The 26,008-nt window shown below is 49.3% G+C and overlaps 1 protein-coding gene across 3 annotated transcripts in view; it reads right to left on the reverse strand.

The window, feature by feature from the left end:
• Positions 1-26,008, reverse strand: part of LOC144720930 (RING finger protein 17-like) — a 153,917-nt gene that overhangs the window by 87,564 nt on the left and 40,345 nt on the right. For all 3 annotated transcript variants that reach the window (XM_078598110.1, XM_078598117.1, XM_078598127.1), the window contains exons 21-22: positions 5,872-6,022; positions 338-494 (exon numbers count right to left, since the gene is read on the reverse strand). In XM_078598110.1, coding sequence (XP_078454236.1) covers positions 338-494; positions 5,872-6,022 — 308 coding nt within the window. The remainder of the gene's footprint in view (positions 1-337; positions 495-5,871; positions 6,023-26,008) is intronic.

The raw sequence follows: 26,008 nt of genomic DNA on the forward strand, positions 1-26,008 counted from the left end.
TTGTATACAGGAAGTCGTGGGTTCGATCCTGACCCTGACACCTGCTGTATATTTGGAGTTTGTATGTTCTCCCCGTGGTTGCATGGATTTTTCTCCAGGTCCTCCGGATTTTCCTCTCCACATTTACAATCAACATCACGGATTTAAGAGTGTTTGGCTGATATACATTTAGACATGATGAGCTATAATTTATGATAGCCAGGTTGCTATTGAAAAAGAGCTATATAGCTCAGTGTGGGGGCTTATAAGTTGTATAGCTTACATGCTAACATGCTTAATATTAACCCCATAAACCAAGCCAATCCGTGGCATTAGCGACTACCGGTTCCGCACATACCGATGACCTGGGCACGGTACCACTGCTGGTCTGCGCTGAACTGGGCAACACAAAGCTGCCCCACAATGGGATGCACGACCGTCCAATCATTGCGGTAGTCCCGGTAGAAGCGCTGCAGAGCGCCCTTCAGCTCCAGCAAGCACTTCGTCGTGCTCACCTGGAAACCACAAAAGGCAAAGTATTGTTTTACGATGCAAAGCGAGTTAAAGCTAGAGCACAGGGCTCTAGTGAAAAACCCACTCCTTATACTAACTACAGCTGATCATCGATTATCCCCAGCATGATTATCCAGCTTCCAACATCATCCTGCAGTCCCAAGCCGATCAGGCGAGACCGGCAAAACCACTCCAATGGTTGTAACCAGTCCGGCAATCAGCACCGTGTGCGTGACAAAAAAGTAGCTATGTTTGATTTCAGTGTCAAATATTTATACAGTACATTATACACTGCATACAACTTAAATAATGAATATACTGGACGTATATACATTTTTCATGACTAATAACTACAGCAATAAAAACAAAAAATATACACAATGCGATCTGGCAAAAAGTGTGTTGTGTAATTCGGCATTCGCCAGAGCACCGGTCTAAAGCATAGGTCGCAAACGAGTTTTGATTCCTTACCCGTACCCGGCCGCACCAGGGTCGCAAATGGGTTCCCGTACCCGTACCCGGCTCATTATAAGAGTGCATGAACCATTAGCAGATCGTGAAGACATTGGTTCTCATCGAGTGATATGAATACGGTCGTTTATAAGTACTTCAGTCGTTATTCTTCTTTTTAATCGTATCAAAATTACCAATAGACTCATCGATGTAAACTAAACGTTTGAAACCTTCGTTACGAATCTACACGCTCACCGGGAGAATATGGTGTTAAACCTTTCTTTTGATCTCAGAATCTTGCCCACGAATTAATTGAAGCCTTAGCGCAAGATAAGCATCTCGCATAAGCAGGCGTACATGGCCGCACACATTGTCCCAAGACATTTAGTTAATTATATAATCGTGCCGATGAATCTGTTGACGTATACTTTTGCCTTCGGGATATACTGATAATCTTTTTATTGCCTTTCGTATGAATATCGTCGCATGCATGTTAAGGACTTTTCCCTATCGCTGTATATGCTCGTGTTACTCGGTGGAATTAATCAATTGTTCGGTTGCCCAGTTCAACAACGTATTGATGGTTAAATGTACGGATCAATCAGGGGAATTTCCCCAGTGATACTGTGGATAATTCCAAGCATGAGAGTTCACGAATTAGAGTGTTATGTTTTTGCTTAGAATTAAAATTGCTTAAAGAGTCTGAGTGGTTTCTGCCTGAGTTCATGCGTAATAATCTTATTTATAAGAACTGTATCCTGCGTTGAGATTTGAATTTGGAGACCTGACATACACACCAAGACATAATCAGTAAATGTTAAAGCGAAAATAATTGTATTATCCCGATTGATAATACAACCCTAGACAACGAAGCCGGGCTTAATTTAGCATAATTACATCACACTTGGATAACTTCATACTAGTTGTATTTTTCCGATTGATAATACGACCCTAGATAACGAAGCTAAGCCTAATTATAATAACCAAATATATTTGTATAATCACATATATTTGCATAACCGAACACGATTATATCCCTAATTAGCATAATTACATAAATTAGCATAACTTTCGATAATTATGCGTTTTTTTATCTTCATTTAATTGTTATTGTTTTTATAAATTTTTAAAGATCCGACATATACAACAGCTCCTGAAGCAGGATGTTATATAGGTTTGAGATGGGTGTAGCCCAAGGGTAAGTGGGCGGGGCTAGAGATGGAATCTGCGTGTAAATGTGTAATAAAGGTCGTTGAAGCGACTTCTGGAATCCGGTCTTTATTCGTCTTTCATTATACACACTCCTTCACGCTGCTGACAGACAGCGTGAGAGGGATAGGAAGAGAGAGACGCGCGCAGCCACGTGGCAGCCTGGACCCCCCGCTCTCGCGTGGCCTCTTCCCTTCGTTCGTTCCAGTTCTGACCACGTGTTTTTCGTCTCCACCCCTATTTAATACCCGGGTCACGTGGTACGTTTCCACCAATCCTGGTTAGCCTCTATGGAATCTTCCAGACTCCACCGTAGGCTCCCGGGACCACGCCCCTGACTCGTCTCCCCATTGGCTGTGGCTAAAGCCAGCAAAACCAATCCTCTACATACAGCTGTCACCTTTCCATTACGTCAGGGCCACGTCCCTAGGCTTCCCCTCATTGGCTATGGACCAGGACCGGCAGAGCAAATCATCGTGACGAGTTGTAATCCATCAATGACCCGGATATATCCTCACATTACAAATGTAAGATCGGAGAGCTGATATACCTCCACGAGTACGAAGCTGTGGAGGTGGCCATTGTATTGTGAGAGATTAGCATGTCAATCTGTTAATGTAAGATTAGCATGTCAATCAGCAGCTCGTCCGCTGTTTTTTTTTATTCCTGCAGTCACGAACTCTTTAAGTCAAGATTTAACTGCCTCTACGGGGAGGGTTTCCACACAACTATTAGATCTTTTAACAAACTTCGAGACAAGAAGACTCATCTGATCAAGTCGCTCACTTTTCTGAAGAGATGCCGCGACACTATGGTAATACCGATCGCCTTTACAAACACCTACTGCTGTTACTTCTCCTAATGCTAAACGGATCTTGTTCAGGGCCGGCCTAGCCCTGATCTCAGAGAGAATAAGATTGCTCCGATTTGAACGATACAATTTAGACAAGACTCTCTTGCAATCCCACTTAACATTGACGGAAAAAATGTCGACATCTGATTGATAACATGACAGCCTCTTCAGCTGCCTCAATGTCAGCTAAATGCAAAGATTTCCAAGTTCAACCTCCTGTCCAAGAAGAAGCCAGATCCACACATTAAAAAGTTAGACGGTGACAAGATTGTTATCAATCAGAGTAACAGCCCAATTTCCGACAGCCTAAAATCGGTTCTAGCTAAAGCGTTGAATTTCGCAGACACCCCTAAACACATCCCAGTTGATGATATCATTGCCCAGGTCGACGTAGCCCTTAAGGGTTTGGGACACATTCCTGCAGACGTGGCAAGATCGGAAATCGCTGCAATCCTCAAAAATACTAAGACACCTATTAGCAACATCAGCAAGGATGAGCGCTTTGAGCTTTCTCAACTCAAAAATAGAGATGAGATTCATCCTCTCAGCCGACAAGGGCAATGTCACTGTCATCATAGACAAAACTACATACAAAAATACAATTCAGGACCTACTTAATGATGGCAGCTATACCAAAATCAATAGAGATCCTACCAACCGCCTGGTTACGAACACCAACAATATCATCACTGATTCGACATCTTTAATGGAACCAAACAAGCGGCTCTCTCTAAAATCCTCTGCTGCTAAGACCACCCAGATTTTATGGCTTACCAAAAATCCGTAAAAAGGTACACCGCTCCGTCCTATCGTTTCTACCATTGACTCACCTTACCTACAAAACTGGCGCGATTTCTGTCTGAGACCTTGCTTCCATTCACTGGCAAGACCACATCAGCTGTACTTAACTCAGCTCACTTGGTATCTATAATTAAGGACATCTCACTATCTCCAGGTAATTTGCTTGTCAGTTTCGATGTAGTATCTTTGTTAACCTGACACCATTGCAATCATTGAAGATTTGGTCCAACAAGGACTGAATACTGATGTACCGGCCTTGGTTAGACTGCCTCACCAACACTTACTTCACCTGGAATGGAATATTCTACAAACAAGTTGAAGGTACCCCCCAATGGGTTCTCCCTTATCTCCAGTTGTAGCCAATGTTTTCATGGAATTTTTTAAGACAGATGCCATCCAGGCATCAACCCTACGTTCTTCCTTGTGGACCGCACTGCCAGGACAAGCACGATGAGACCGCACTGCCAGGACAAGCACGGTGATACAGCACTGCCAGGACAAGCACGGTGAGACTGCACTGCCAGGACAAGCACGGTGAGACTGCACTGCCAGGACAAGCACGGTGATACAGCACTGCCAGGACAAGCATGGTGAGACTGCACTGCCAGGACAAGCACGGTGAGACTCCACCGCCAGGGCAAGCACGGTGAGACTGCACTGCCAGGACAAGCACGGTGAGACTGCACTGCCAGGACAAGCACGGTGAGACTGCACTGCCAGGACAAGCACGGTGAGACTGCACTGCCAGGACAAGCACGGTGATACAGCACTGCCAGGACAAGCATGGTGAGACTGCACTGCCAGGACAAGCACGATGAGACTGCACTGCCAGGACAAGCACGATGAGACCGCACTGCCAGGACAAGCACGATGAGACCGCACTGCCAGGACAAGCACGGTGAGACTGCACTGCCAGGACAAGCACGGTGAGACTGCACTGCCAGGACAAGCACGATGAGACTGCACTGCCAGGACAAGCACGGTGAGACTGCACTGCCAGGACAAGCACGGTGAGACTGCACTGCCAGGACAAGCACGATGAGACCGCACTGCCAGGACAAGCACGGTGAGACCGCTCTGCCAGGACAAGCACGGTGAGACTGCATTGCCAGGACAACTGTGGGCCCCGCTCGCGGACAAACTGAAGAATAAAGACCTGGCCCGCGTGTCCTCTCACCTGTAACCATGGGACATGCTCAATAGGTCGATATAACAATAAACATATCGCGTTCAAACAGCCGGACTACATTTTTATTTTACCAGGTAAAGCCCACTGAGCACACCACGATCGCCGATTTATTTTTAAATATGTACACTAACAGAAGAGTTACCCACATAGCTTTAAACCTTCATCCTCCTGGCAACTCAAAAGCAGCTTAAAACCTTTAGTCAAATTCCATGTTTATTTTCATTAGAAAATTTACATCAGCGTCGAGCTACACATCGATGCAGTCTCCGTGACGGCGGTGAGTGGCAACACAGTTGGGTGACTGGGACTGCTCCTCGAGTCACTAGTTTAAACTATTCACTATTTTGGATTTTACCACGTAAGGCCCAATGAGCGATTTAGCTCTTTTTTATAAGTGACCAGGCTATCACAAATGATAACGAAGTATCTTAGCACGTGGAAATGTATAGCACCCCAAATAATTTAAATGCATGATTTTTATTCTAAATGAAGAAAAAAACCTGAAGTGCCCGGAGAAAAATCGACACGACTGAGACAGAGACATACAAACTACATATCTACAGGCGTCAGGGTCAGGATTGAACCCACAACTTCCTGTATACGAGGCGAGGTAGTTAACATCTCGCCACAGAGGCGCCCACTTCAGGCATTACCTGAAAACAAAATCCATGTCCGCAGCGACGACGAGAAAGGCACTGCCCATTGAAAGATACGCTTCTAGCATTATTTTGCATTTGTTGCAAAAAGCTATTTTTGTTGTTACACGCATCGCCACACACCGTACAACAATCATGCACGGAGCACGGTCCGACCCCAGGGCCAAAACATGTGCAAGAGACGCAAATCGCTTGCTGGGGCCCGGCGAGCGCTTTACCTGCTGCACGTAGAAGTCGCTGGGACTGTTGATGTGGCTCAGCATGAGACAGAGCCACCTGAGGGGCTGGAGATTGCTGGGTGGAATGAAGGCTGGGTTACGACCGGGCCTGTGGTCTGGCACGCAGAGTGGCGCGGATTTACACTGGAACCTGCGCACAACAATAATAAATAATTAATAAATAAAATGGTAAATAAATGAAATCGCAAATTAAATAAACAAATGAGAACAACTCAATTAAATCACGACGTTTCGGAAGCAACACAAGCCTCTTGTCTTCAAGGTGGAACCGCCACAGCGAAATTACTGTAGTGAATAAAGAGAGCTATTTAGAGAACCGTGATTATATAGGATAAGGGGGGGGGGGGGAGCCAAGGAGTGGGGGGAGGGATTAGCCGATTAATAGTTCAGATAAGGGTAAGTGTAAGAGAAGTGAAGTAGCCAGGGCATGGGGGGGGGAGATTAGCTGATTAATAGGTCAGATAAGGGTAAGTGTAAGAGAAGTGAAGTAGCCAGGGCATAATACTGTAATAAAAGACTTTGTCACACACTGCTGGTCTCCGTTGCTCTTTTATTTAGCTTCTTGCTCGCACTCCGCTGGTCCTGACAGCGGACCAGCGTCTCCTCACGCGCGCCCCACACGCGCTTCCTCGTCAGTCCTTCCGCTCCTCCACTCCGCACACCGCTGGCCGACGGTGTGCCGAAGCTCCTCCAGCCACGTGGCTGATGGCGCGGATCCCCTCCGGCCACCCAACGTGGTTCAGCTTCTTCACTTCAACAACTGACCCGGAGCCCTTCCGGGCTCCCACCTATATCCCCTTAACCACGTGATCCTGTCTCCTCCCCTTCCGGACCGTCAGATCCGGCCTTCCCATAGCGCCCTGCTGGCTCCACCCCCATTCACCTCGCTTCCGATTGGACCCGAGGTGAACGGCGGGACCTCCCATATGCCCCCATACTGGGCTCCGCCCCCCAATACCCCGGGCCGTATGATTAGGCCAGAGCCCAGCAGCGAACCCCGTTTACGCTCGCATTACATGACCCCCCCCCCCCCCCCCCCCGATGTAAAAGACCAGCCATCCCGGCTGAAACAGAATCAAATAATGCGAGCGACGGCAACACATTCACGAATCACAACAAACACAACGGAGAGCACAATAACGACGAACACAATCAACGAAAGGGAAGGGATCTGGAACGAGTGCGGGTTGCCGGCCCGTCCTTCACGAGAAGCGGCGCCCTCGGAGATCGCAGTCCCGACAGGGTTTGAGGAGCGGCGGAAATGGAATTATCCGCCGCTGGTAGAGGCCTGTCCTTCCCAGCACCCCGCTCACCAGAGGCCCGTAATCGGGGCCCCTTGCAGCTGCAACCTCGGCGGGGTTGGAGGGGCAGCGGGAGCAGGTGCCCCCGTCGCCGTGGTAGGCCCACCCGGTGCAGAAATCCCTTTGTCCGGTAGGATCACCGTCGGCCCGTCTACAGGAGGCACGACAGGCGCGCTTGCAGGTTGAACAGGCAAGGGCAGTGGCGCGTCGGACGCGACAGACCCCGGCAAGGCAACGTTAGGAGATGACGCATCGACACGCGGGGCAAAGTAGGGTTTCAATTGGGACGTGTGAGCGTACCAACGTCACGACCCGACCCGAACGCGTGCGGACTGTGGACTAGGGACCTCAATCAGCACCACCGGCCCTTGCCAGGGTTTGTGCAACTTAGGGGAGGTCCCCACCGGCACCTGTGGGCAGTGGAGCCAGGCCATGTCCCCCACTCGCCAAGGGGACCCACGATGAGAGCGCCGGGTGCACCGTTCGTTCCGGGCCTGGGTCTTGGCCGTAGCGAATAGGGCCGCGTTCCGCGCCTCCGACACGCGCCGAACGTATTCGCGAATATACTCGGGGAGGGGTATAACAGGACCCTTCGCCCGCGTGTCAAGTTGCACCTCCACAGGCGGCACATTCTCGCGACCGTACATCAAAAAGAAAGGTGAATACCCCGTCGACGCATGTGGTGCCATCCGGTATGTGGAGAGCACTCCCGGGATATGCAAATCCCAATCGGCCTGCTTCTCGCTAACCGTATGGCAGAGCATGGCCGACAGGGTCCGACCATCCCATCAGTTTGTGGATGGTAGGGAGAGGTCCGAACTTTCTTAGTTCCCAGTGCGTCGCACACATCCCGCAATAGGTTTGAAGAAAATTTTTGCCCTTGGTCCGTAAGCAGCCATTCCGGCGCCCCCTTGTCCATGACGTACCCGAACAGGAATGCCTCCATGATAGACGACGCCGACTGGTCGGGCAAAGGCCAAGCCATTGGCCATCGCGAAAGATATTCGACCCCGACCAACAAAAATGTGTTCCCCCGAGCGAACGGTGGAAAGGGCCCCACAATGTCCAACGTCACCAATTCGTTAACCCACGTCACTTTAATCGACTGCACCGAGGGAACATACGGTTGTTTGGGCGGCTTCCGCCGGGCACAGTCGGAGCACGCCCGAATGTGCCCGACGACGTCAGTAGTCATGCCGTGCCAAAAATAATCATGTTGCAACGTCAACAAGGTTTTCTGCACCCCGAGATGTAACAACTTCTCAGCGTGCAGAATCCGAATCAACTCGTATCGCAACGACGACGGCACAACAAGGTGCCAGCGACCCTGCAAGTCCTCTCTCCACATCAACAACCCGTCACGGAGAGCTGCTCCCGGCTTCCCATCAGATGACGGATACCCCTTCGACTTTGCAGCCTGACTCCGCAAGGCCCCAAGCAAGTCATCGAGCAATTGTTCACGAACTCACACGGAACGCGGCAAATTCAAAACCCCGTCAGACGGTTCCGGACACGTGGAAGCCGCGGGCATCTCCACAGCGGACATGACAGGCCACGGGGGCTGTGGAACCCGCGTGCACCTATTCGTGCCAGAGGCACACGCGCAGGTGGACCCCTGCGGCAGTCGGGAGAGCGCGTCCGCATTAGCGTGACGCGAGCCCTTACGGTATTGAACATCAAACGAGAACTCCTGCAAAGTTTCCAGCCATCGTGCCAGCTGGCCAGATGGCTGGTCAACTTTCAGGGAGTATTGCAAGGCCGCATGGTCCGTGCGCACAATGAATTTCCGGCCATACAAACACGGGCGGTATTGTCGGACAAAATGCACAATAGCTAACAATTCCCGCCGGGTGACGCAATAGCGGGTCTCCGCCAGAGAGAGAACGCGGCTCCCGTAAGGCACAACGCGCTCGACGCCACCTTTACACTGCGATAGGACGGCGCCAATACCCGTGTCACTAGCGTCGGTATCCAAAATAAAAGGCAAAGCGAAATCAGGGTAATCCAGCGTCGGCGCTGATGCCAAGCGATCGCGTAGGCTGTGAAACGCCGCTCCTCCGCCGGCCCCCATCTGAACCTCTGGTTCTTTGCCGTAAGGAGGTGCAGCGGCCTAGCGATCGTAGCAAAATTTGGAACGAATCTGCGGTAATAGGAAGCGAACCCGACAAATCGACGTACGTCTCCCACCGTGGCCGGAGTCGGCCAGTCCCGAACACACGCCGTTTTGTCCGGGTCCGTGGCTACACCATCAGGGCTAACAATGTGACCCAAATAACGCACGGAGTGTTACAAAAGGTGACACTTCTTGGGCTTAAATTTCAAATTGGCGGAACGCACCCTAGCAAAAACAGCATCCAATCTCTGAAGATGCTCCTCAAACGTGCGGCTGAAAACAATGACGTCGTCCAAATATATCAGGCACGTGTCCCCACTACAGACCGGTCAACACGAGTTCCATCAACCTCTGGAACTTAGCAGGGGTGGCGTTCAAACCCATGGGGAGACAATTAAACTGAAACAGGCCCTGCGGCGTACGGAAAGCCGTCATTTTCCCTTGAAGATTCGTCCAGGGGGAGCTGCCAGAACCCCGAAGAGAGGTCAAGAGTCGAAAAAAATGTCGCCCCAGACAAGGCATCGAGGTAATCATCCATACGCGGCAGGGGGTAAGCGTCTGCAACCGACACTTTGTTTAACCTCCGAAAATCAACACAAAATCGCAGTCTACCATCCTTCTTCTTTACCAGGACCACCGGAGCGCCCCATGGGCTGTTGGACGGAGAGATGTCGGCGGCCAGCATATCATCTACTGCGCCGCGGACATGATCCCTCTCCGCTGGGCTCAACTGATGCGGATTCATCCGAATGGGACTAGCATCCCCGGTATCAATGTGATGGGAGAGCAGCGAGGTACGTCCCAGATCGAAATCAATCTTTGCTAAAGAAGTCGGAATATTTGGACAGCAGCGCACAAAGCGCGGACCGCTGGTACGTAGTCAGGGACGCGTTTTCCTGACACAACCCGGTGATCCATCGATCGTCCTGCGACGTAGAGGCCGAAACCCCCTTCCACGACACCCTGGCGATCCGGATCATCATGGGCCGTGAAAGCGGTCATGGCATGGCCCAAGATCATACCTGTCGGCACCACAACATTGTCCGCGCCTCCGTTTAACACTTGCAAAAACGGAGGCTGACCCGGCCGAACAATCGTCCGGGCTGCGACCAGCGCCAGGCCACCCGTAACAGCGTTGGACGGCGACAACAACACACCCGCCCGCCCCCTCAACCCCAGGCACGGGTTTCCGATAGCACAGCGGAATGAGCATCTGCGAGCCCGGCGGAATGTTGACCGAAACGTCGGACAGCGCCTGCACCGGGAGGTCCGGCGATGGCAAAAATAAAATCTTACGGCCCGCCGGTAACTCAATGCAACCCTTATCTGAATCTGCATCTTCGCCAGGAAATCGGTCCCCAATAAGCAAGGCACAGCGAGGGACCTGGAGATCAACACCGTCCCCGAAGCCGATACATCCCCAACGGAAATTGCGTGCTTCGACCTGACCCATGATGCCCATACTCCCCCCGTTAGCGGCAACACACGCATCGAAAACCAGACGTACCCCTGTATAGAGCCCGGCACGGTCGAAGACCCAGTGGCAGCTGCAACGACTCTGCGAGCCAGTTTCCGCCACTGTATCATCGTCTGACGCGGATCACTTAGAGTTCCCCCGTTAGAACAGGCCCCCGGAACGCACTCCGAAAACGATGAATGAGATGACAGGCCTTGCCGGGTGTCTGATGCGTACCGACTTGCCTGACACGGGTCACCGTCCGACGTCGATGGCGCGTCCTTGGTCGGGGACTCCGGGCAAAGAGGTGGATGAGGGCGACTCCGGCAGTCACGCGCGAAATGTCTGAGACATCCGCAGCGGTAACACGCCATGTCAGCCCGTCGCCCGTCGCCCGGCTCCCCGGCGATCCACCGACGAGGGCCCCGAGCGCGATACCGCTCCCCCCAGTGGAACCCACTGAGCCGCCGCCGCAGTGAGATCGCCAGGCCCCGCCTCGTCCGGGACGAATACGGCCTTCGACGGTGTCCAACCAACGGCCTTCCCCTCCATGGTCGGACCGCCCGTCCAGGCGGCCATCAGCGCCCAACGGCGCAAGTTAAACTGCGCGTCGAGGCACTTGGCAGCCAACCGGGAGGTCAGCTGCTCGTGGCCGCACACGGGCAGTGGAATGCCCAGGTCCTTGGACAGTTCCAACATCTTCCCCAGTATCAAGGGCTCCAACAAGTCGGGCTTGGTCTCGGGATACGCGGCCATGGTCAGCGCAACCACAGTGCCACGGAAGGCCACAGGCGATTCCTCTGGTGCCCGTTGTCTTTGGACAAATCTACGGTGTGCGTCGTCCGGAGGCTCGAATGCTTCCACCATCTCGTCGAAAGCCCCTTTCAGCGTCGCCATCTTCGCGGCCGTGATGGAGCGGAACAATTTCAAGGACTTGTCATCGAGGAGCATTGGCAGAACCTCCAAGGCCCTCTGCATCCGTCCACTTGGCGGAGCGGACAGCCGATTCCAAGCGCCAAGCGAATGCGCTCCAATCCCCTCCGATGGTAAATTCTTTAATAGTCGTCAGGCGGTGGCTGCGTGTCCCCCCGCTGCTGTCACCCGAAGCGGGCGCCCAACGTGGCGGTGACAAGATGGCGGCTTCCCGCCAGTCAGTCGTGGCCACGCCCAAAATGGCGGCATCCTGCCGCGTGTCGGGGAAGGCGGGAAGCCTCGCAGAGGCCGCAATGGCGGATGTCTCGGCCCCACCCGAAGTTTCCCCCGGAGAGGCCCAACGCGTGGCTGTCCCGGCATCGTCGCTGGCGCGACCAGGGTAACCAAATCCAGCAAAACGGCCCGTAGCGAATCAATTTGCTCCGCTACGAGCCGCCAGCCGTCCTCGCAGACGGCCCGGCTCCCTCGACGACATCTTGTACACCTGTCATGTCGCTCGCCGCAGTCCCGCCCGCGTCCTCCGTGTTCGGGACCGCCACCGCTGGAGGAAGGTCCTCGTCGTCCTCTGAAGAAGGCGTAGGTTGATTTTTCTTCTTGAGATATTTTGACATCTCTAAGCACTTCTGACCCCAATGTAATAAAAGACTTCGTCACACACTGCTGGTCTCCGTTGCTCTTTTATTTAGCTTCTTGCTCGCACCCCGCTGGTCCTGACAGCGGACCAGTGTCTCCTCACGCGTTTCCTCGTCAGTCCTTCCGCTCCCCCACTGCGCACACCGCTGGCCGACGGTGTGCCGAAGCTCCTCCAGCCACGTGGCTGATGGCGCGGATCCCCTCCGGCCACCCAACGTGGTTCAGCTTCTTCACTCCAAGAACTGACCCGGAGCCCTTCCGGGCTCCCACCTATATCCCCTTTACCACGTGATCCTGTCACCTCCCCTTCCGGACCGTCAGATCCGCCTTCCCATAGCGCCCTGCTGGCTCCACCCCCATTCACCTCGCTTCCGATTGGACCCAAGGTGAACGGCGGGCCCTCCCATATGCCCCCATACTGGGCTCCGCCCCCTAATACCCCGGGCCGTATGATTGGGCCAGAGCCCAGCAGCGAACCCCGTTTACGTTCGCATTACAATACTATGGGAGGGAGGGGGGGAATATTGGGGCACTATTGAAACACTGTACGTAATTGTTTTTAAGTGATGGTAGTGTATAAAGCTGGGAGTAAAAGACTGTAAATATGGATAATACATGTAAACTATAAAGCAGCTAAAGTTTAACTTGGTTAATGACATCCTTCCAATGATTGCTCAATTTGAAACCATGCTCTCGGTTGAAGTTATGTCTATGTTTGTATATCTGGATGGCTTCATGGACAAATCTTTGGTAGTATCCAGAAGGCTTGCAGAGTACTTTGGTATCGGAGAAGACAATATCATGAGAACCCGCCGTGTTGTAACAATGATCAGCTACGGCAGAAGAATTCGTCCTACCGTGTTTCAAATCTGACTTGTGTTCGCGAATGCGGTCAGATACATGTTGTTTTGTTTCCCCGATATAACAGTCACCACAAATGCTTGTTTGTAGACACCAGGGTGCTGTAAGTCAGGAATGACATCCTTTACAGATGGGATCAAATCACGGATATTGTGTACTGTAGTGAATCGGACCTGGATCTTGTGTCTGTTTAGAATTTAGAAAATATTTTTGGTAACGCCTGTTATGTATGGCAACATGATGATTTTGATCGGAGTCTCAGGTTGTTTCTCTACGGTAGGAGAAACAGCTTTGCGGATAGTGCTGTCCGAATATCCATTCATCTTAAGGGCTAGGTGTACATGTGTAATAATGTTCCAGGAGACTTGGACGCCGGGATTGGAGGCACACGTATTTATTCCGTGTCGGGTACAGCACAACACTGGACATACAACACTGGAGGGGGTATCGGCCCCCTCACCCGTCTAACTGGGAATACACCCTCTAGCTACGCCTAGCCTACCTCTTGGTCCTCCACTAACGGCTAGGGGAGGCTAGCTAGCCGACACTGGTAAGTCGGGCTCACGGTACCCGGAGTCCCAGACCAGCTCTTACAAGAGCACCGGCTCTGGCTCTCGGAACCACGCCGCTGGCTCGATCCTGTTCGGCCCTGATAAGGGCGGCGATCCAGGGGATGCCAGGGCTCTATCTAGACGACCTTCTGTCTTCACTGGTTAGCTTCAACATCTCTCCCCGAGCCCTCCGGCTCATCCCCTTTTATACCAAAACCCCCGCTGAGGGGTGGGGCCCCGGGGGATCCCAGCTCCGAGTCAGCCCCCCAGGCTGCCCGATGCGGACGTCGCTGGGAGCACCTTCCCGTGCACCGACATAGCCACGCCCACTGTGTTTCTTTCCCGTGTGATCCCATTCTATAACAGCCCCTCCGTAACACCCCTACACATGTTCCAATTCACTGGCCAGGTAGTGTTGGTCAGAGATGCAGTGGGCCCTTATGGTGCAGTGTTTTGATGAGGGAATTATTTTGTGCCACCATCCGGCACAACGTGACTTTACCGAAAAAACCAAAGAGAATGGATCCTTGCAGTCACGAAAACTTGAAATCCAGAAATAACAAAACCCATCACATTCAATCTTCTTTAACACGTAGTAGGCATTCGCGACAAATATTATGGATGAGGTTGTTTGGTTTTGGATGAGATGGCATAAATTTGAATATGTCGTTAAACCCGCCACCACGACACGACACTCAGCCAATTAGTAAGGTTTGTCACGCAAATAAAACGCACCAATTAGTTACTAGTTCAGCACTAACCGGTTGTGTGTTGGAGAGTAAACCCACAACATTTCCAATTCGGGTACCGTGATGTTTCGCCGGTAATTACAACAACCAGCCTCATCAGGCAACAGCCAAAGTTGTGGAGAAATCTTCCTCCTGCTGATCAGGTGCGAAGACCGGGGGGGGGGGGGGGGGGGTGTCCGTTCAAAATGTTTAGCGTACTTCCCGACAATGCAACAAACTTGAAATTTGCCATGTGGGTACTTTCCAGACTGTACACCCTGCAAAAATTATAAAAATACACTTTTGTGTGTTTTTTTTTGGGGGGGGGGGGGGGGAGCTCAAAAATGTATATATTTTTTGCACGGCAAGTGAGCTGTGACGTCATATCTGTCATGTGACCCGCGCATGTGGAAGCGTAACGCATTGTAGTGTAGTGGTTAGCGCGCCAAACTACGAACCCGGCGACCCGAGTTCGATTCCCGCTCACGGACACCACCGGTGATGACTATTTTAACCGCTCCTGGGCCTCCCCTAGGTTGACTCAGCCTCAAAACGAGTAACTGCAGTGGTGTGTGAACATCGCCACTGGGGAGACAAAGACGGCCGGGCGTGGTGCTGTCACCCACCCCCTCGTGTGCCGTGCCGGCCTTCATAGGTGCTCGCTAACAGCACTTGCCCCTCAGTCTGTTAAGGCTATATGGGGGATCTTTATCTTCGTGTGAATTAGTCGATATGTGTCTTTGTAAGTTCATGTGTGTTTGTGTAGGTCAATGTGTGTGTGAGTGTATGTACCATCGGACACTCCACGCGACGCTCACAACAACAGCCGGGTGGCTAAAGCACAGCAAGTTGGCACATTAGGGGGCACAGGTGCTGCATCAGCCAGTCGTCTCAGTCAATCACCTGTGGCATCTGGCTCTGCCCCGTGACCTCCTGCCAGCTGGCGTTCGACACTTCACGTGGCCTCAAGGTGGACATAGCCTGCCGCAAGCGTTGTGGTTACGTCACCGCCACTTAGTGGCGAATGGCGGTTGTTGTTGAGTCTATGTATGTATGTGCGAGTCGATATGTGTGTGTAAGTCTGTGTGTGTCCATTTGTGTGTACCTACTTATGTGTGTGTCTAAAGTCGATGTCTGTGTGAGTCCATATGTGTGTGTGTGCGTGTGTGCGTGTGTCCAGCAAAACAACCCCCTACCTCCTCACGGTGCCGGACGGACAACGCTGTAATGGGCAGTGCCGTGGGGGGAGGGCCAATTCCAATTGGCCTCTCCCCTCATGGCGTCTCTGACCACCACAGTGGCTAAATGGGGGCTCTGGACTGGTGCGAGGGGCTGGTAACCCCTCTACCTTCAATAAATTACCACTAAACCACGAATGAAATATGTAACTAATAAGCTTGTGCCGGAGGCCCTGGGGGGACAAGTGTCTATGACGTCTCCTGGCCAAAACCCATTTGGCGGAGCCAGGAGATTTAATCTTTAGCCTCGGGGCTCCTCCGGAAACAACGAAAAGCCATTTCGGATGGCCACGTGGAATGTTCGAACGCTCTATCGGTACCGCCTGGATCTCTGTGGCATTCAGGAGGTCCGGTGGACCGGCTCTGGCTCTTGCCAGCATGAGGGATGGACAGTCCTCTACTCGGGGCAGGAGACTGCCAAACAGAGCGTGGCTCTTCTTCTGAACAAAATAATGAAGGGGGCGTGGGAGTGTGGTGGTGAGGTGTGGGAAGCTGTAAGCCCCAGGCTACTTTGGTCTCGCCTTCCCATCAACCGGAGGTGAGGAGTGGTGGTCGTGGTTACTTATGCCCCCACCGAAGATGAACATCCGTGGAGGGATGCAGGCAAGGCCGATGAGTCAGATGCCTACTATGACCTCCTGTCACAGGTGCTGGCTAAAGTGGCCCCTCAGGATAGAGTCATCCTGTTGGGTGATTTCAATGCCCTAGTTGGTCATGATGCTGGCACCTGGTCTGGGGTGATTGGAAGGCATGGGCCAGATCAGCTCAATAACAACGGTAGGAGGCTGCTAGATTTTTGTGCAGCCCATGGGCTTGTAATTACCAACATCATGAATACATGCCGGGTCCAAGCAAGAACATCTGAAGGACTCCGTAGTGACGGACCAACAGATGCGAGTCCATGTCCTTGACACCAGGACCTACCGTGGAGCTGATCTGCCCTCTGACCATCGACTTGTCATCTGTAAGATGTGCCTGCCATTCTTCCACTCCGGTGGTGGGTGTACACCAGACATGGGCAAAGTACGGCCCGCGGGCCGTATATGGCCCGTTGGGCTTTTTAATCCGGCCCGCCGAACTTGTCCAAATATTATTATTAAATTAAATGTTACTTTCCTCCTGTAATGCCCCCATTTCCCCATTAGATGGCGCACTTTGTGTAATTCAACAAAACAAACAAAACTTAACTCTGAGTTCTCTCTGAATTTCACGAGTCCGTTCTAGACCCCACAGTTTTTTAAAGAGTTTTAAGCACAGAATACATAATTAAAGTTTGAAAAATCATTAATTATACAAACTTTTCAATAATTTCCTCCTTCACTTCGATTAAAATTTTCTTTAAAACCTTCTTTTCACCAACATTACCACTCATTACCACTTTCTCCGAAGGCATGTTTGTAAAATAATGCATGGTACAGACAGCAGACATCTTGTGTCCGGAGATCAAAAGCAAATTTGAAAAAGTCAGTTTATCACGCAGGACTGTGACTCGCCGTGTGGAACTGATTGATGAAAATATAGCCAGTCAATTACACAAAAAGTCTGATTCCTTTTAATTATATTCACTAGCACTGGATGAAAGTACGGACGTAAAAGACACTGCTCAGCTCCTCATTTTTATCTGAGGCACTGACGACAGTTTTGCGATAACAGAGGAAGTCCCTGAAACGAACAACGCGGGGAGAGGACTTGTATAACCAGGTATCTGCTGTCATCGAATGAATGACGCTACCTTGGAGTAAACGTGTCAATGTCACAACGGATGGATCGCCAACTTTAACTGGAAAAAATGTTGGGCTGCTGAAAAGAATCCAGGATAAAGTGAAAGAGGAAAACCCTGTCCAGGATCTTATTTTCCTTCACTGCATCATCCATCAGGAATCACTGTGTAAGTCTGTATTGCAGCTTAATCATGTCGTGAATCCAGTCATAAAACGTGTGAACTTTATACGAGCAAGGGGACTTCAGCACCGTCAGTTTATTACATTCCTGGAGGAAACTGATGCGGATCATCAGGACTTGCTGTACCACTCTCGTGTCCGCTGGTTAAGTTTGGGGAAAGTGTTACAAAGAGTGTGGGAGCTGAAAGAGGACATCATCGCATTTTTGGAGTGGATGGGGAAATCTGACGAATTCCCTGAGCTAAGCGACAAGAACTGGCTTAGTGACTTTGTGTTTGCTGTGGACATTTTCACACATGAATGAGCTGAATGTGAAACTGCAGGGGAAAGATCAGTTTGTTCACGACATGTACAAACATGTGAAAGCCTTAAAATCCAAGCTCAGTTTGTTCTCCGGACAAATTGCGAACAAATCTTTCACTCATTTCCCCACATTTGCCATGCAGGAAGAGGCACCGCGAAACGCAAAAAAATACAGCAAATCACTTGAGGACCTGCATGGAGAATTCTGCCGTAGGTTCTGATTTCGAAAACATTGAACAGTCACTTCAGCTGGTGTCCTGTCCCCTGTCACAAGACCCTGAAACAGCACCACAGGAGCTGCAGTTGGAACTGATAGATTTTCAGTCTGACTCCATCCTAAAGGAGAAGTTAAACTGAATGACTTTTATGCTTCACTTAACAGAGCCACGTTTCCAAACCTCCGGAGGACTGCACAGAAGATACTGACTTTGTTTGGCTCGACTTATGTGTGTGAGCAGACATTGAGCGTCATGAACGCCAACAAAGCCCGTCACAGATCAAAGTTAACGGATCAGCACCTCAGATCTATGCTGAGAATTGCCACAACCAAAATAACTCCAGACTTGGATGCACTGGCAAAAATGGGAGATCAACAACACTGTTCCCACTGAAACTGAAAGTGATGTGTTGCTGCAGCGAGGTTGGAGCCAAATCTCCGACACACAACCTGCGTGGCTGCTCTAACCTGTTAATGTAGATAATAAAGAAGTTCAAGTGAGGTAATTGGTTTGGGCGCAGGCCTCAGATGTTTTCATGAAATTTGATCAGTCACGTTACGACATGTTTTTGTATGTTCATGTTCGTGCAATTTGTTAAATTGCCTTGCAAATAAATGCTTTGCTACCTGTTAAAGGCCAAATCCTTTCATGTAATGATTTTTACATGTCATTTATATTAGTTCACACAAACACTCCATCCACCTAGTAGTAGGTTTTTACCCTTTCAACTGGTACAAAAACTGCCACCTTTATACAAGGCATCATGTTTGCAATAACCACAACACAAGCAGTCAAAATACAAACAAAAAGAAACAACTCTGATGATGATAATGATATGCACTGTGCTTGAAATTGATTGGTCCACACCCGAGACAGCTTTTCTTAGAGCCTAGTCTCCATTGGTGTTGGACCAGATGACTCCAAAAGCCGTACAACTCAAAGACAGTGCACTATCAGAGTATTGAGAGTTGTACGGCTTTTGCCGTCATCTGGTCCAACACCAATGGAGACTAGGCTCTAAGAAAAGCTGTCTCGGGTGTGGACCAATCAACTTCAAGGACAGTGCATATCATTATCATCATCAGAGTTGTTTCTTTTTGTTTGCATTTTGACTGCTTGTGTTGTGGTTATTGCAAACATGATGCCTTGTATAAAGGTGTCAGTTTTTGTACCAGTTGAAAGGGTAAAAACCTACTACTGTACTATATTTTGCCACTGGTAAAGGAGATGTCTCATAGTGTAAACTCCATCCACCTGTTCCTGGCCCGGTCCCTCTGTCAAGTTTTAGAACCCATTGTGGCCCGCGAGTCAAAAAGTTTGCCCACCCCTGGTGTACACCCAGGACTCCATTCCAACCTAAGGTGGCCTGGTCTCAGCTAGCTGATGGAAGTTGCAAGCGAGAATGTCTTCATCGTTTGCAGCTGGGGTTGGGTAAATGGGCAAGGTTTAGCACTGTGACTCATGCAGCTGCAATGGATGCTTTGGGTACGCGGTCCAGACTTCCCCAGAGACCCTGGCTGACAGAGGTGGTGTTCAGGCTGGTTGAGAAAAAGCGACAGGCCCACTCTCATCGACTACAGCATCCCACGTCAGAGAATGAGGAGGCTTACCGCAGCCTTCGCGCGGAGGTTCGGAGAGCCGTGAGGCGCTGCAAGGATGGGTGGTGGTCGCGGGTTGCTGAGGAGATGGAGACTGCCTCAGTGGCCCGCGATCACAAATCCCTATTTAACTCCATCAAAAAAGTAACCTGCAGCGCCACACCTATAACCACCGTTTGCAGATTTGCTGAGCATTTCTGTGAGGTCCTGGGGGAGGGGAAATCCCTCAGCCAGAAAAACATCATGGCACAAAGTGGGGATGACCCTGCTGAGGTTGCAGTGCCTCAAATATTGGAGGAAGAAGTCACCCCCTGTGAGTGAAGAGGCTGAGGTGCCATCTGTTGAGGAAGTACTGAAGGCGATCCAGAGTCCGAGACCAGGAAAGGCACCGGGCAGAGATGATCTCCCAAGCGAAATGCTGAGGGTGGCGTTTGTGCACAGACTGCCCTACATAACATCATAACAACAGTCTGGACCACTGGACGGGTTCCACAGGACTGGAAGGATGCCCTGGTGGTCCCCCGCTTTAAGAAGGGGGACCGCACAAACTGTAACAACTACAGGGGTATCTCACTCCTCAGTGTGCCGGGAAAGGTCCTGGCAAGGATTATTCAACATCGCCTTGCTAGGCACGCTGAGGAGAGGCTTGCGGAGCCCCAATGCGGTTATAGGAAAGGGCGGTCCTGCACGGATGCCATATTTTCTGTCTGTCTGCTACAGCAGAGGTGTAGGGAATTCCAACAAGACCTACATTTCTGCTTTATTGACCTGGTGAAGGCCTATGATACCATCAGTAGGCCTTGGCTCTGGGTTGTTCTTCGTGCTTTCGGAGTCCCTGACCGTCTGCTCACGATCATTAAGGGCCTTCAGGATGGTGAGCGGGCCCGGGAAAAACTACGTGGCCGGGAGTCAGAGCCATTCCCTGTACACCTTGGGGTGCGACAGGGATGTCCTCTGGCTCCCACATTATTTAACATCTATTTTTACCACGTAGTTCGTGAAGCCTTCAATAGCTGTACCGGGGGAATTTCCAATTGGTACAGATATAATGGGAGGCTGATCGATGCCCGGGTGAGGTCAAGGGATGGCTCCCTATTGGTCAACCATGTTATGTATGCCGATGATTTGGTAATTTCTGCTCATTCAGAGGAGGAGTTGGAGATGCTGGTGCTACTGCTGAAACTGGAGCGTGCCACTAAGAGGTGGGGCCTTACCATCAGCCCCACCAAAACTAAGCACTTGCCTGGGTATTTTGTACCATCGGACACTCCACCCCCACAACTCCCAATTGGTGATGGGGCAGTTGTGAAGAGAGTGGAGAGTTTCCCATACCTAGGCAGTGTGCTCATGACCGGCTCCGGTTTAAAAGCAGAGGTCTCGCTCCGAATCAGTCGAGCGGCAATATCTTTTCATCGGTTGCGTAACGCTGTGTGGAAGCTACCTGGTCTGTCGCTCCGCACGAAGCTTCAGGTCTTTTCGGCCACGGTCATTCCCTCCCTTCTCTACGTTTGCGAAACGTGAACCCCCTAATGGAGCATCTTTGCCGGTTGTAAACATTTAGGTTGGCCTGCCTACGATCCATCCTGGGTTTAACCAGGCGGGATTGTGAGGAGCTCACAAATCCTTGAAAGATCTGGGCAAAGTCCCATCGGTGAGCTCCTCCGGCAGGCAAGGCTGCGTTGGCTTGGTCATGTCGCCTGCGTGCTCAGCCACCGTATGCCTAAACAGCTTTTGTTCGATTTCGATTTAAAGCTTTCGTGACTGCAGGGATTCATCTTCTTGGTTCTTTCAGTAAAGTCACGTAGAAGGGAAATAATAAAATAACAAAATTTAAACATAATAAAATACAATTCTCACGACGTTTCGGCCACAACGCAAGCAGCTGTCCTCAGGTGAAGAACAGGTTTGTCGGAAAGACAGCGTCTGAATGAGCACCGCCATTCTTGGCAGCATATATTGAAGCTGGGTTGGAGGCGGACGGGCGCCTTGACAAAGGAATTTGCATATCAACAGGAATTTAGCATATTTATGGAAAATGCAGATATGGGATTAGTCACGACTTGTGGAATGCGTAGGAGGTGGGGTCTCAAAGTCATATTATGCCCATGCATTATGTAGGATTAGCAGCAACAAAGGGAGGAGGTAGGGTTGGAAGTAATAAAGGGAAGGAATTTTAATAGTAAGGAGCAGCAGCAGCCAAACCACCACGTAAAAAACTAAAATATAAACTACATCAATATCATCAATATACTAAATATACTCTCCAATAAGCTGAGCTACTAACAGTAAGTCATACATTACAATTCTATGTCGCAAAAAATATAATATGCCTCCAGCTAAACTTTTTCCTTACATCACATGGATCTACCCCGTACTATATACTGCCATAGACAAACCCAACTTTAAATTATATACTGCATTACTATATACCACCCTATACCCTAGACTATACATTGTAATATTACACTGTATTATTCTACCCACCATACTGTATACCACACTGCTGTATATTCACTATACAATTACGATACTATATATTACCTTATACATTATATTAAAATTACACTTGTATACTATTTATTATTATACAATCTGCTAAACACTATACCATTGACCGTCGCGTGAAAGGTACTAAGAGGATGCAACGAAATATGTCAATGGGAGAGTGGTGGCAGGGGACTTGCAGCAGACTCCACTCACTGGCATTGACTATATATCTTTTGTATTCTCCGCAGGGAATGGAGTCTTTGGTCCGCTGCAAGTCCCCTTCCACCACTCTCCCATTGACATATTCCGTTGCTTCTTCTTAGTACCTTTCACGCGACGGTCAATGGTATGGTGTTTAGCAGATTGTATAATAATAAATAGTATAAAAGTGTAATTTTTAATATAATGTATAAGGTAATATATAGTATCGTAATTGTATAGTGAATATACAGCAGTGTGGTATACAGTAGGGTGGGTAGAATAATACATAGTGTAACATTGCAATGTATAGTAATGCAGTATATAATTTAATGTTGGGTTTGTCTATGGCAGTATATAGTACGGGGTAGACCCGTGTGATGTAAGAGAGAAAAGTTTATCTGGAGGCATATTATATTTTTTGCGACATAGAATTGTAATGTATGACTTACTGTTAGTAGCTCAGCTTATTGGAGAGTATATTTAGTATATTGATATTGATGTAGTTTATATTTTAGTTTTTTACGTGGTGGTTTGGCTGCTGCTGCTCCTTACTATTAAATTTCCTTCCCTTTATTACTTCTAACCCTACCTCCTCCCTTTGTTGCTGCTAATCCTACATAATGCACGGGCATAATATGACTTTGAGACCCCCCCCACCTCCTACGCATTCCACAAGTCGTGACTAATCCCATATCTGCATTTTCCATAAATATGCTAAATTCCTGTTGATATGCAAATTCCTTTGTCAAGGCGCCCGTCCGCCTCCAACCCAGCTTCAATATATGCTGCCAAGAATGGTGGTGCTCATTCAGACGCTGTCTTTCCGACAAACCTGTTCTTCACCTGAGGACAGCTGCTTGCGTTGTGGCCGAAACGTCGTGAGTATTGTATTTTATTATGTTGAAATTTTTTTATTTTATTATTTCCCTTCTACGTGACTTTACCGAAAGAACCAAGAAGAAGCTTTTGTTCGGCCGGATAGAGGGGGCTTAACGGGTGCGGCACGGGCTAGAGAAGAGATGGAGTGATGTAGTACAGGAGAACGTGGAGCTGAGTGGACTTGCCGATGACTGGTACCAGCGGTGTCAAGATCGGTCTCAGTGGAGGAGGCTCACGAAGGACGCTACTGGGCAGTTGGAGGCAGTCGCCCTCCAACAACAACAGAGGGCGGAGGAGCGACGCTCACAACAACGAGCGGAGCGCCAGGTGGCTAAAGCACAGCCAGTTGGCACAGTAGGGAGCACAGGTGGTGCATCAACCAGTCATCTCAGTCAGTCGACCTGTGGCACCTGGGTCTGCCCCGTGACCTCCTGCCAGCGGGCGTTCGACACTTCACGTGGCCTCAAGCTGCACATGGCCTGGCACAAGCGTCGTGGTGACGTCACCGCCACTTAGTGGCGAATGGCGGTTGTTGTTGTGTGCGTGTAAGTCGATGTGTTTCTATGTGTGTGGGTCGATGTCTGTATGTAAGTCCATGTGTGTGTCTGCCTTTTTCGCCCGGGCAACGCCAGGTACTTACCGCTAGTTTATATATAAATTACAATTGTATATTAAAAAACCTCTCTTATGGATTCAATCTCCTGTCTTTCAAGAACTGCTTTAAAATTGCAAACATTTTCCTGGTGATGGTGTTTTCAATAAATTAATAATAGCAGCTTGGTTGGGCACTGGAGCAGTGTCCCCGATAGTACAAGGACCCATTGATGAGAATTTTTTTTATTTTAATGTTGTCTCTTCACTGTGATACTTAAATATGTTATGATTATTAGTTTTAATGATAGCTAACATTTATAGTGTGTGCTCTCCAGTTGTCAAGGTAAAAAGTGGGCAAAGTTTTACTCAATCATGGATAGCTAGCTCTACAAAGTTAATGAACATGGTCGTCTTGTGGCGTGGTTCTCTGATCTAACACCGGTGGTAAGACAAGGCCATAAAAAAGGTTGTCTCTGGTGTAGGCCAATTAGTTTCACAGACAATGCGTAGATTATCAAGACCATGTTTGTTTGCATGTTCACCGCAAGTACGTGTAGTTAATGCAGAATTTATGTATTGTAAAAATAATCTATTTGGTGTTTAAACATCTTAACACCTCCTGTTTTATTGTCAGAAAGGGTAAAACCTCTTATTTTATTCATCATTTATAAACATCTTAACCGTGTTTGTTAGTGAGAAAAAAAGGAGCTGCCATGTTAAAGCCACTCTCTGTCTATAGGGGATGTAAGCATACAAAGGGAGCTGCCATGTTAAAACTACTTTATGTGTGCTTACATCCCCTATAGACAAAGGGATCTGCCATATTAAAGCCAGTAAGTGCTTACATCTATATATATATAAAAAAGGGAAAAATGTGTGTCTGTTCTAAATGTTTAGCATCCTTCCCGACATGCAACAAACTTGAAATTTGGCATGTGGGTAGTTTCCAGACTGTACACAATGCAGAAAGTATAAAAATAGACCTTTGTATTTTGGGGGGGGGGGCACATTAATGGATATCTTTTGCACGGAAAGTCCCGGGCGAAGCCGGGCAGTAAAGCTAGTACCCTATAAACAAAGAGAGCTGCCATATTAAAAAGTCACTGTCTGTGTGTGCTTACATCCCCTATAGACAAAGGGAGCTGCAATATTAAAGTCACTGTCTGCATGTGCTTACATCCCCTATCAACTGTAACATGGGACAGAATTCCTCTGCAATAATGACCGATTGCCATCTAACCCATCTGCAAAACTTCCCTCTCTAGGCACGCAACAATTTGTAATCCTCCAGACCTCGTGAATCTACGGTCACAATCCACGCTATGTTTGAGGAATGAGCCCTTGCCTTGTTTGTAATGTTGATTTATACCATCAACCGTAACGTGTCCCGTGTCGTATCACATTTGTATCGTCTCATTTTGATCTGTGCCATCTCATCCAACAGCGACTCATCGGTACTACATCTTGCACGTTCTGACAATGAGCAGAATCGGCACAGAATTGAAATCTTAAGATTACTATTAGACAGCTATCTCTTGTTTTACGTGGGGGTTGTGTCCTTGAAAAACGGCAGAAAAACTCAAAATCACCTAAATTAAAAATTTTCCCCACTAGAAATAAAGGAAATGGTTGGTGTTAGGGAGAGCACGCTATCAAGCCTCACTCTTACATCTACATATTTCACTGGTTACAGTAGGTACATATTATATTTACAAAACCTACAGACATCAATTAAATAAAGACAATATAAACATATTAAAGTAAAAAAAACTTTTAACACAGTGAGATGCTTACCGGACATATTGAAAGGCAAATGCGTGTACAAGACAAAGTTCACGCGGGACAAAGATCTTTAAAACGTCACGTGAGGAGCAGATGCTGACTGATGCTGATGTTCCGCACTTCTGGCTGTTATCGTAATGCTGCTGCACCTCAGGCAGCATCGCTACCTAAACTTTCCGCCCTGACTAACCATCAGCTCACAGCGCATTCCGAACATCGTGGCCAAAGGCACTGAAGCACGTGATTTCAACAGTTGCGCGCGTAACAAAAATAAGTGTAAATTAATCTGACGCGCCAATTCCAAAATCGCGTACGTAAACGCGCGTAAAACGAGAGGCG

The sequence above is a fragment of the Lampetra planeri genome, chromosome 1 (assembly GCF_965212315.1).
Source record: "Lampetra planeri chromosome 1, kcLamPlan1.2.h2, whole genome shotgun sequence".
NCBI lineage: Eukaryota > Metazoa > Chordata > Hyperoartia > Petromyzontiformes > Petromyzontidae > Lampetra > Lampetra planeri.